The sequence below is a fragment of the Chiloscyllium plagiosum genome, unplaced genomic scaffold (assembly GCF_037043375.1).
Source record: "Chiloscyllium plagiosum isolate Xiang-an unplaced genomic scaffold, Cpla_swu_hap1 HiC_scaffold_17, whole genome shotgun sequence".
Classification (NCBI taxonomy): domain Eukaryota; kingdom Metazoa; phylum Chordata; class Chondrichthyes; order Orectolobiformes; family Hemiscylliidae; genus Chiloscyllium; species Chiloscyllium plagiosum.
Window position 1 is genome coordinate 30,504,626 of NW_028270155.1, and position 12,049 is coordinate 30,516,674.

The 12,049-nt window shown below is 43.3% G+C and overlaps 1 protein-coding gene across 1 annotated transcript in view; it reads left to right on the top strand.

The window, feature by feature from the left end:
* Positions 1–2,290: 2,290 nt before the first annotated feature.
* Positions 2,291–12,049, top strand: part of chst6 (carbohydrate sulfotransferase 6) — a 72,818-nt gene continuing 63,059 nt past the window's right edge. Inside the window, exon 1 of the mRNA XM_087995770.1 lies at positions 2,291–2,542. Coding sequence (XP_087851896.1) covers positions 2,366–2,542 — 177 coding nt within the window. The 5' untranslated portion in view covers positions 2,291–2,365. The remainder of the gene's footprint in view (positions 2,543–12,049) is intronic.

Genomic DNA, 12,049 nt, shown 5'->3' on the forward strand with positions numbered 1-12,049 from the left:
TTTGCCTGTCATTTGTTTCTTCTGTATTGAAAGAAACTTTTACTATCATTTCTAATATTACTGGCTAGCCTACCTTCATATTTGATTCTCTCCTTCCTTATTTCTCTCTTAGTTATCCTCTGTTTGTTTTTGTAGCCTTCCCAATCTTCTGATTTCCCAGTGCTCTTGGCCACTTTATAGGATCTCTCTTTTTCTTTGATAGATTTCCTGACTTCCTTTGTCAGCCATCGCTGTCTAAGCCCTCCCCGGATAATCTTTCTCTTCTTGGGGATGAACCTCTGTACAGTGTCCTCAATTTTACCCACAAACTCCCGCCACTTTTCTCTACTGTCTTCCCTGCTAGGCTTTGCTTCCAGTCTATTTTCGTCAGTTCCTCTCTCATGCCCTCATAGTTACCTTTATTTAACTGTAACACCATTACATCCGATTTTGCCTTCTCTCTTTCAAACTGCAGACTGAACTCTACCATATTATGATCACTGCTTCCTAAGTGTTCCATTACTTTAAGATTTTTTATAAAGTCTGGTTCATTACATAGCACTAGGTCCAGAATAGCCTGCTCCCTTGTGGGCTCCATGACAAGCTGTTCCAAAAAGCCATCCTGTAAGCATTACATGAATTCCTTTTCTTTGGATCCACTGGCTACATTATTTACCTAGTCCACCTGCATATTGAAGTCCCCCATGATCACCATGACCTTGCCTTTTTGACATGCCTTTTCTATTTCCCTGTACATGTTGCGCCACTGGTTCTGACCACTGTTAGGAGGTCTGTACATAACTCCCATTATGGTTTTTTTGCCTTTGTGGTTCCTCAATTCCACCCACACAGACTCCGCATCATCCGACCCTATGTCGTTCAGTTTAATTTTGTTCTTAACTAACAAGGCCACCCCGCCCCCTCTGCCCACCTCCCTGTCTTTTCGATAAGTTGTAAATCCTTGGATGTTTAAGGTCCCAGGAAGTGTTGCTGAACAAAGAGACCTTGGAGTGCAGGTTCATAGCTCCTTGAAAGTGGAGTCGCAGGTAGATAGGATAGTGAAGGCTGCATTTGGTATGCTTTCCTTTATTGGTCAAAGTATTGAGTACAGGAGTTGAAAGGTCACGTTGCGGCTGTAAGGACATTGGTTAGGTCACTGTTGGAATATTGCGTGCAATTCTATTGGAAAGATGTTGTGAAACTTGAAAGGGTTCAGAAAAGATTTACAAGGATGTTGCCAGGGTTGGAGGATTTTAGCTAATGGGAGAGGCTGAACAGGCTGGGGCTGTTTTCCCTGGAGGGTCAGAGACTGAGAGGTGACCATATAGAGGTTTACAAAATCATGAGGGGCATGGATAGGATAAATAAGCAAAATCTTTTCCCTGGGGTTGGGGAGTCCAGAACTAGAGGGCATAGGTTTAGGTGAGAGGGGAAAGATATAAAAGAGACCAAAGGGACAAAGTTTTCACACAGAGGGTGGTACGTGTATGGAATGAGCTGCCAGAGGATGTGGTGGAGGCTGGTACAATTGCAACATTTAAGAGGCATTTGGATGGGTATATGAATAGGAAGGGTTTGGAGGGATATGGCCCAGTGCTGGCAGGTGGGACTAGATTGGGTTGGGATATCTGGTCGGCATTGACAGGTTGGACCAAAGAGTCTGTTTCCATGCTGTACATCTCTCTGACTCTATGACTCTATGAACCCTAAACCTCAGGTACAATATTTGGTCTGGCAGTGAAGATTTATGACCCCTCAAGAGGGGCCTCTTGGTTCGAGATTGGTCAAAAGATTCAACAAAATGCAGTCTGTACAAAAGCAAGGGTCATTAGTTTATTGAATTAAGGTACCCTTGTTGCAATTCTGACCAGCAACACAAAGGTTAAAGCTTCTGTGTTCCATGGTGAAGTTGCACAATTAAATACAAAAAATTATACATTATTTATATGTTTTTTAAAGAGGTAGTACAGCCTTAATTACAAGGAAAGACCAATCACATATAATAAGGTGACATGATTTAAAGCAAGTTAATCCAATGATATTTCCTGGACAAGTGTTCTTATATACGTAAATCATCATGCCATGGTAGGAGTTCAAGGTTTGTTTGATTACTGTCAATTAATGTGTCAGTATTCATTTTATGAAAACTCTTATTTTTGGATTTCAGCTTAATTCTGCAAATCAGTTTACAGGGTTCAATCACTATTCTCAGCCATTTTCTTATATTCTTTTAAATTGAAAAGCCATTTGTGGTTCATAAAAATCTACATATATTTGTTGCTTCTAATAATAACTTCAGTTCAAATTTTAGATCCTCAGCAGCATCTATGGAAAGATTTCCAAACTCACAACTACTACCATTTAGAAGAACAAAGGCAGCAGATACATGGGATACCAGACTGCTCACAATCCCAACTTGAAAAAATATCACCATTCCTTCACTGTCATTGGGTCAAAATCCTGTAATTCCTTGTCGAGCAGCTTTTGGGATCTACCTGCAGTACATGGACTGCAGCTGTTCAAGAAGGCAGTTCACTACCGCCTCAAGGGCAACTTGGAACAGGTAATAAATGCTGGTTAGCCAGCTATGCATATGTCCAATAAGTGCATTCTAAAAAAGCTCACTGTTCCAAATGATTTTTTGGATTAAATATTGAATAAGTTCTTGAATAAATAAAAAAAACCTTTTAAATGTACTAAAAACCGAAAACCGTGTACCTCTCCTTGAGAGCTGCTGGCACTGCAACATATTGAGAATGGTGAAAGTTATAAGGACCCCTAATTCAGTTTGTGATGAGGAACAGGCAGTGTGATTGTGAGTGATGCAAATACAAGATGGAGGAAGTAGCCCTTGCAATTGTCTGACAGGTTTGAGGTTCTTCAAGAGGGTCTGAAGGGTATGAGTTCAGTAGGCAAAAGTGAAGACTGCAGATGCTGGAGACTAGAGTTAAGAGTATGGTGCTAGAAAAGCACAGCAGGTCAGTCAGCATCTGAGGAGCAGGAGAATTGACCTTTTGGGCAAAAGCCCTTCATCAGGCACCACAATCTCGACTCTATATGAGTTAACTGACCATGGCACCATTTTACAGGAATACATTCAAGCAGGAGAAGTTAATAGGAATGTGATTGGCGCACCGATCTTTACATTGCTGAGGCTAAACGCCAGCTCGTGGACACCTCCTCCTACTGCCCCCTTGACTATGACCCCACCTCCCACCACCAAACCATCATCTCCCTGACCATCCATAACCTCATCACCTCAGAGGATCTCCCATCCACTGCCTCCAACCTCATAGTCCCACAACCCTGCACCGCCCGTTTCTACCTCCTGCCCAAAATCCACAAACCTGACTGCCCCGGCCGACCCATTGTCTCAGCCTGCTCCTGCCCCACCGAACTCATCTCTGCATACCTCGACACGGTCCTGTCCTCCTTAGTCCAAGAACTCCCCACCTACGTTCGGGACACCACCCATGCCCTCCACCTCCTCCATGATTTTCGCTTCCCCGGTCCCCAACGCCTTATCTTCACCATGGACATCCAGTCCCTATACACCTCCATCCCCCATCACAAAGGCCTCCAAGCGCTCCGCTTCTTCCTTTCCCGCCGACCCAACCAGTACCCTTTCACTGACACCCTCCTTCGAATGACTGAACTGGTCCTCACCCTGAACAACTTCTCTTTCCAATCCTCCCACTTCCTCCAAACCAAAGGAGTAGCCATGGGCACCCGCATGGGCCCCAGCTATGCCTGCCTCTTCGTAGGATATGTGGAACAGTCCATCTTCCGCAGCTACACTGGCACCACCCCCCCACCTTTTCCTCTGCTACATCGATGATTGTATTGGCGCTACCTTGTGCTCCCACAAGGAAATTGAACAGTTCATCCACTAACACCTTCCACCCCAACCTCAAATTTACCTGGACCGTCTCAGACTCCTCCCTCCCTTCCTAGACCTCTCCATTTCTATCTCGGGCGACCGACAAAACACAGACATTTACTATAAACCGACCGACTCCCACAGCTACCTAGATTACACCTCCTCCCACCCTGCCCCCTGTAAAAATGCCATCCCATATTTCCAATTCCTTCACCTCCACCGCATCTGCTCCCAGGAGGACCAATTCCAATACCGAACAACCCAGATGACCTCCTTCTTCAAAGACCGCAATTTCCCCTCAAACGTGGTTGAAGATGCTCTCCACCGCATCTCCTCCACTTCCCGCTCCTCCGCCTTTGAACTCCGCCCCTCCAATCGCCATCAGGACAGAACCCCACTGGTCCTCACCTACCACCCCACCAACCTCCAGATACATCGTATCATCCTTCGTCATTTCCGCCACCTCCAAACAGACCCCACCAGAGATATATTTCCCTCCCCTCCCCCATCACCGTTCTGGAAAGACCACTCCCTCCGCGATTCCCTCGTCAGGTCCACACACCCCCACCAACCCAACCTCCACTCCTGGCACCTTCCCTTGCAACCACAAGAAATGCAAAACTTGCGCCCACACCTCCCCCCTCACTTCCCTCCAAGGCCCCAAGGGATCCTTCCATATCTGTCACAAATTCACCTGCACCTCCACACACATCATTTACTGCATCCGCTGCACCCGATGTGGTCTCCTCTACATTGGGGAGACAGGCCGCCTACTTGCGGAACGTTTCAGAGAACACCCCTGGGACACCCGCACCAACCAACCCAACCGCCCTGTGGCTGAACACTTTAACTCCACCTCCCACTCCGCCAAGGACATGCAGGTTCTTGGCCTCCTCCATTGCCAGATCATGGCAACACGACGCCTGGAGGAAGAGCGCCTCATCTTCCGCCTAGGAACCCTCCAACCACAAGGGATGAATGCAGATTTCTCTAGCTTCCTCATTTCCCCTCCCCCCACCTTATCTCAGCCCCAACCTTTGGACTCAGCACCGCCTTCTTGACCTGCAATCTTCTTCCCGACCTCTCTGCCCTCACCCCCTCTCCGGTCTATCACCCTCATCTTAACCTCCTTCCACCTATCGCATTCCCAATGCCCCTCCCCCAAGTCCCTCTTCCCTACCTTTTATCTTAGCCTGATTGGCACACCTTCCTCCTGGCACCTTCCCTTGCATACACTTTTCTGTAGCACGTTTCTGCCCGAAACGTCAATTCTCCTGTTCCTTGGATGCTGACTGACCTGCTGCGCTTTTCCAGCAATACATTTTTCAGATGTGATTGTAGTAGTATAGTTAAGGTGATAGATCCAGTACTCTGCTACAGAAAAGTGTATGTTCAGAAGACTGTGTTACTTGCCTTATGCAGGGTTTGGGCCAACTGCTTAGTGGGAGGGGGATGATCCTGTTATCATGTTGTCACATAGCTAGTCATTTTTTTTTCTAAAAGCTGTTCCTTGGCTCAAGGATACTTTGTCCTTGATATATTTCAGGGGGCGGGGTAATAAACTGGGCCAGGCTCCGATCAGTCTAGTATGGTACAGAGATGAAAAGGATTTTGAGAGGCCTTTTGTTTATATGTAAACAGATGAGACTTCAGGCCAAAGTGGTCATAAGACCATAAGACATAGGAGCGGAAGTAAGGCCATTCGGCCCATCAAGTTCACTCCGCCATTCAATCATGGCTGATGGGCATTTCAACTCCACTTACCCGCATTCTCCCTGTAGCCCTTAATTCCTTGTGACATCAAGAATTTATCAATCTCTGCCTTGAAGCCATTTAGCGTCCCGGCCTCCACTGCACTCTGCGGCAATGAATTCCACAGGCCCACCACTCTCTGGCTGAAGAAATGTCTCCGCATTTCTGTTCTGAATTTACCCCCTCTAATTCTAAGGCTGTGTCCATGGGTCCTAGTCTCCTTGCCTAACGGAAACAATTTCCTTGCGTCCATCCTCTCCAAGCCATGTATTATCTTGTAAGTTTCTATTAGATCTCCCCTTAATCTTCTAAACTCCAATGAATACAATCCCAGGATCCTCAGCCGTTCCTCATATGTTAGACCTAACATTCCAGGGATCATCCGTGTGAATCTCCGCTGGACACATTCCAGTGCCAGTATGTCCTTCCTGAGGTGTGGGGACCAAAACTGGACACAGTACTCCCAAATGGGGCCTAATCAGAGCTTTATAAAGTCTCAGTAGCACAACGGTGCTTTTATATTCCAACCCTCTTGAGATAAATGACAACATTGCATTCGCTTTCTTAATCACGGACTCAACCTGCATGTTTACCTTTAGAGAATCCTCAACTAGCACTCCCAGATCCCTTTGTACTTTGGTTTTACGAATTTTCTCACCGTTTAGAAAGTAGTCCATGCTTGTATTCTTTTTCCAAAAGTGCAAGACCCCACTTCCTCAGTACTACCTGCTTGTCCACCTAACTTTGTGTCATCGGCAAACTTCACTAGAATGCCCCCAGTCCCTTTATCCAGATCATTAATATATAATGTGAACAGCTGCAGCCCCAACACTGAACCCTGCGGGACACCGCTAGTCACCGGCTGCTATTCCAAAAAAGAACCTTTTATTCCAACTCTCTGCCTTCTGTCAGACAGCCAATCCTCAATCCATACCAGTAGCTCACCCCAAACACCATGGGCCCTCACCTTGCTCAGCAGCCTCCCGTGTGGCACCTTATCAAAGGCCTTTTGGAAGTCTAGATAGACCACATCCACTGGGTTTCCCTGGTCTAACCTACTTGTCACCTCTTCAAAGAATTCCAACAGGTTTGTCAGGCACGACCTCCCCTTACTAAATCCATGTTGACTTGTTCTAATGTTTTAGAAGTGATCTGTATAAAGAAAAGGGCGTGGTCAGCTCTATGGCTGAGCTGAGCAATTTAGATCAGTTGGACCTGGTGAGGAGTTCAACAGGGAGCTGTGTGGAAACTCTCTTTCTCCCCTTCAACTTCAACTGTAAGCATATGTTTCATTTATACTGGCTTGTCAGGAGAGTTTGCTTATTGGGACTGCTGTGTCTATTCGGAACAGCATAATTAAATCTAATTGGATAGACTGAGTACTGTAGGGGTTCTTTATTCTGTCTTTGTGTTTCATTGTGTAATTTTGTGAATAAATTTTTGTCTGATTTAAAATCTAGTAGTCAACCTAGCTAACTTATTTTCACTGTACACTTACTGAAACAAATTGTCAAAGTTATGGTCTGAGCTGCCTGCTAAAAAACATGTTTTGAGTGGTCTGGCTGAGTCCATAATGGATTGGGGGCTCTTTGCAGGATTTTAAACAGCGAGTGGTAGATGCTAGTATCTTTATTTTGGGTGTTGGTTTGGTTAGGTAGACAAAGCTTGGGATAGTAATGGCTTTTTCAGTCGCCAAAAGTTTTCTGGATGTGGATGTGGTCATTTTGGAAGTTTTGCAAAGAATGAATAAGATCAAGCTGCAGGAATTAGCAGAGAAGCTGGAATTGGACTTGTCTGCTTCTGTGAGGAGAGGAGAGATAATTACAGCAGTAGCTCAGTATTTAAACTTGCTGGAGAAACCATCAGAATCTATAGAGATGGCAAGAATTCAATTGCAAATGAAGCAGCTTGAGCTGGACCTGAGAGATAAGGAAAGCGCGGCAGAAATGAAACAGTTTGATTGAGTTATGATTAGAAGCAGAAGAAAGGGAAGAAGAGAGAGTAGAGAAAGAAAAAGAGAGAGCTTTTGAACTTCAAAAACTGGCACTTATAAAGGAAAGTCAGCTTAAAAGGTTGAAGATGAAGGCTGAAGGTAGGCTTAGTGAGGAAGAGAGTGAGGATGAGCCTGCCCCTGGTAGTCAGAAACCTAGTAAGAAGCTGTTTAAGTACATTCAAGCATTGCCTAAATTTTATGAGAAAGATGTGGAAGCCTTTTTCATCTCATTTGAAACGGTGGCGAAACAAATGCTTTTGCCAGTGGCAATGCAGGTTTTGTTGATCCAAACAAAACTTATAGGTAGGGCTAATGAGGTATTCGCATTACTATCAGAGGAGGTATCTGGGGAGTATGAGGAGGTGAAAAAAGCCATTTCAAGTGCACATGAGCTTGCACCAGAAGCCTGTAGCCAACCGAGCTAACTTAATCCGGGTAATTTTCACTGTACACTTACCGAAACAAATTGCAAAGTTATGGTCTGAGCTGCCTGCTTAAGAGTATTTTGAGTGGTCTGGCCTAGTCCATAACACTGTCTACATAGGGATCAACAACGTAGAACTTCTTTCCTCGTCCAATCTATGTACAGAAAATGACAGCTGGGGTCAAAATCAAACAGTAAACCTTCACAGGTAAGAATGTTTGGATTGTTACCTAAACCATGAGCATACTAGTGTAAAGTAAATAAAATTAAGATTAGAGAGATGAATGGTTGGGTCAAAAACAGGTATGATTCATTGGGTACTTGCATCAGTATTGGGGCAAGTGGGTGCTTTTCTATTAAGGCAGGCTTCATTGAAACTCTGCTAGGACTAGTGTTCTTGTGAATTATATAACTAGGGCAGTATAGAGAGATATAAACTAAATAATGGGGGAAGGGACTATGTAAGAGTAGATGTGATAAATAAAAGGGAAACGAGAATAGAATGGGGCAGTCATTGGGTGATGATAATGAGGGTGAGTCAGGAAGAGACAGTGATTATAAACATGATAATGTACCAGTGCATATAACCAGAGATTGTTGAAATGGTAAAAAGACAGAATTAAAGGTTCTATATCTGAACGCAGCCAGCATTCATAACAAAACAGATTAATTATTTGCACAGATAAAGATACATATGCATAACCTGATAGCCTTCACAGAAAAATGGTCGTAAGGTGACCGTGGCTAACACAAATAATAAGGAATGTTTGACATCTTAAAAATGGAACTTAGGAGAAGATGGTGAGGTATCTCTCAATTAAAGATGCAATTTGTACAATAAAAAGAGCTGATGTTTGTTTGAAAGAGCAAGATTTAAGATCAATTTATATAGAAATAAAAAAAAAGTGAGAGGTCACATTTGGGCGTAATTTAGAGACCCTCAAACAGTAGTTACACTGTAGAACAGAGACTGCAAGAAGAAATGAATGGGTGTAGTAGAAATGTATCTCAATAATGATGAGTAACTTTTAATCAATTGCAGATTGGGCTAATCAGCTTTACAAAGTTGTTGGAAAATTAATTCATACAGGGTATCCACAGAGCATTACTTTCTACAGCCAACTGGAGATTGCTCATAATTAAGTCTGGGATAAGCAATGAAATACGATTAATCAGTAACCTCATGGTAAAAGAACATCTAGGTGACAGTTATTGTAATGTAGAATTTCACATTCAGTTTGAAGAGGACATGGTTGATTCTGAGAGTAGTGTTTTAAGCCTGAATAAAGGTAACTATAACAGTACAAAAATGGAGCTGGCTGAAGGGCGCTGGTAAATTAGGTCATATGGTTGAACAGTGAAATGCAGTGACCAACTTTTAAGAAGATGTTACCACTGGATTCTTATCAGTGTCTATTATGTGGTAACTTGCCAAAGAATTTTTGAAATTCAAAATATACAGTTTGAATCAGGCTATGTATACCAACCTACTCATTTTAAAAATAAGTTTTAACCCAATTGATGAAACATGGTCTTCATTTCATGAGGTCCTTCTTGTGCTGAGAATCTCTAATGATGTCTGATTCACAAATGAAAGCTGAGGGGGATGAACTATAACTGAGCAAGGGGCTACATTCAAAGAACTTATGATTCAGATACAGTCAAGTTATAGTCCCTCAAAAAGAAAAGCTAAGACCATCAAATCCAGAGCTCGGTGACCAGTGGTGTTCCGTAGGGATCTGTTCTGGGACCGCTGCTCTTTGTGATTTTTATAAATGACTTGGATGAGGAAGTGAAAGGGTGGTTGGTAAGTTTGCTGATGACACAAAGATTGATGGAGTTGTGGATAGTGTGGAGAGTTGTTGTTGATTGTCTGGATGACAAAGGAGGTAGAAATTAAAATAAAGAAGAAAAAATATGCTTATTAGGTGGAAAATACAGCTAAATACCAGAAAGAATAAAGAAACTTCAGAGGGAAGGTGAAAAAAACCATTGTGTTTCTCTAATGAGTAATTATGAGAAAGGACTGACAGCTAACAAAGTGGAATCCCCAAGTCTTCTATAGGTGTTTTATTGTAAAAGATAAAAATCACACTACACCAAGTTTTGTCCAACAGATTTATTTGGAAGCCCTAACTTTCAGAGTACCACTCCTTCATCAGACCTACAAATATTCAATACTCTAGGGGAAGGAAGTGTAAAGATTATTAAAGTAATTTACTGTAAAGTAGTTTTCAATAACGTTGCATCATCCAGGAAATAAATAACAAATCCAGCTGAGAAATTCCCAGGGGAAACATAGCTGCGTGAGCAGCTCTGCAAGTTTCAAATACTGTAGGGAGATTTTAGAACTTCATGTAAACCACATAAAAGCTTAGAAAAATCATGGACCCTAAATGTACACTGCCTACACCTTTTGGGTACATGGAAGGGCAACACCAAACAAAATGGAGCAGTTTGCAGCAAAAGATTTTTGAGATTTTTGAATTGCTTCAGGATTGGACACTAGGTCTGAAGCCAAGTAGGCCAACACATTAGTTCATTCTATAGGAACAGTAGCATATGATGTTATTGTAATATAGGAGTACCAGATGATTGGAGGGTGGCAAATATTATTCTCTTATTACAGAAAGGGAATAGAGATAACCCTGGGAATTACAAACCAGTCAGTGTTACATCGGTGGTGGGCAAATCATTGGAGAGGATTCTGAGAGACAGGATTTATGATCATTTAGAAAATCAGTTTTATGAGACATAGTCAGCAAAACGTCGTGAGGAGCAGGTTATGCTCACAAGTCTTATTGAATTCATTGAGGATGACAAAACACATTGATGAAGGCTAGAGCAGTGGATATGGTGTATGCGGGTTTTAGCAAGGCATTTGATAAGGTTCCCCATGGTAGGCTCATTCAGTAAGTGAGGAGGCATTGGATACCAGGAAATTTGGCTGTCTGGATACAAAATTGGCTGGCCCATAGAAGACACAGGGTGGTATTTGATGGAAAATATTCAGCCTGGAGCTCGGTGACCAGAGGTGTTCCGTAGGGATCTGTTCTGGAACCACTGCTCTTTATGGTTTTTATAAATGGCTTGGATGAGAAAGTGAAAGGGTGGTTGGTAAGTTTGCTGATGACACAAAGGTTGATGGAGTCATGGATAGTGTGGAGGGTTGTTGTGGGTTGCAATGGGACACTGACAGGATGTAGAGCTGGGTTGAGAAGTGGCAGATGGAGTTCAACCTGGAAAAGTGTGAAGTGATTCATTTTGGAAGGTCGAATTTGAATGCAGATTACAGGATTAAAGACAGGATTCTTGGCAGTGTGGAGGAACAGAGGGAGCTTGGGGTCCATGTCCATAGATCCCTTAAAGTTGCTACCCAAGTTGATAGGGCTGTTGAGAAGGCATATGGTGGGGATTGAGTTTAAGAGCTGCGAGGTTATGCTGCAGTTCTATAAAGCCCTCGTTAGACCACACTTGAAATATTGTGTTCGGTTCTGGTTGCCTCATTATAGGAAGGATGTGCAAGCTCAAGAGAGGGTGCAGAGGAGATTTACCAGGATGCTCCCTGGACTGGAGGGCATGTCTTATGAAGGAAGATTGAGGGAGCTATGGCTTTTCTTAATGGAGCAAAGAAGGATAAGAGGTAACTTGACAGAGATATACAAGATAAGGAGAGGTATAGATAGAGTGGATAGCCAGAGATTGTTTCCCAGGGTGTAAATGGCTACCAAGAAGAGTCATAATTTTAAGGTGATTGGAGGATGGTTTAGGGGAGATGTCAGAGGTTGGTTCTTTACACAGAGTGGTGGGTGTGTGGAATGCACTGCCAGACGTGGTAGTAGAGTCAGATACATTAGGGACATTCAAGCGACTCTTGGATGAGCACATGGATGATAGTAAAACAAAGGGCATTCAGGTTAGTTTGATCTTAGATTCGGATGAAATGTCAGCACAGCATCGAGGGCCGAAAGGTCTATACCGTTCTATGTTCTAAAATACTGTAAGGCAGGATATTAATGAA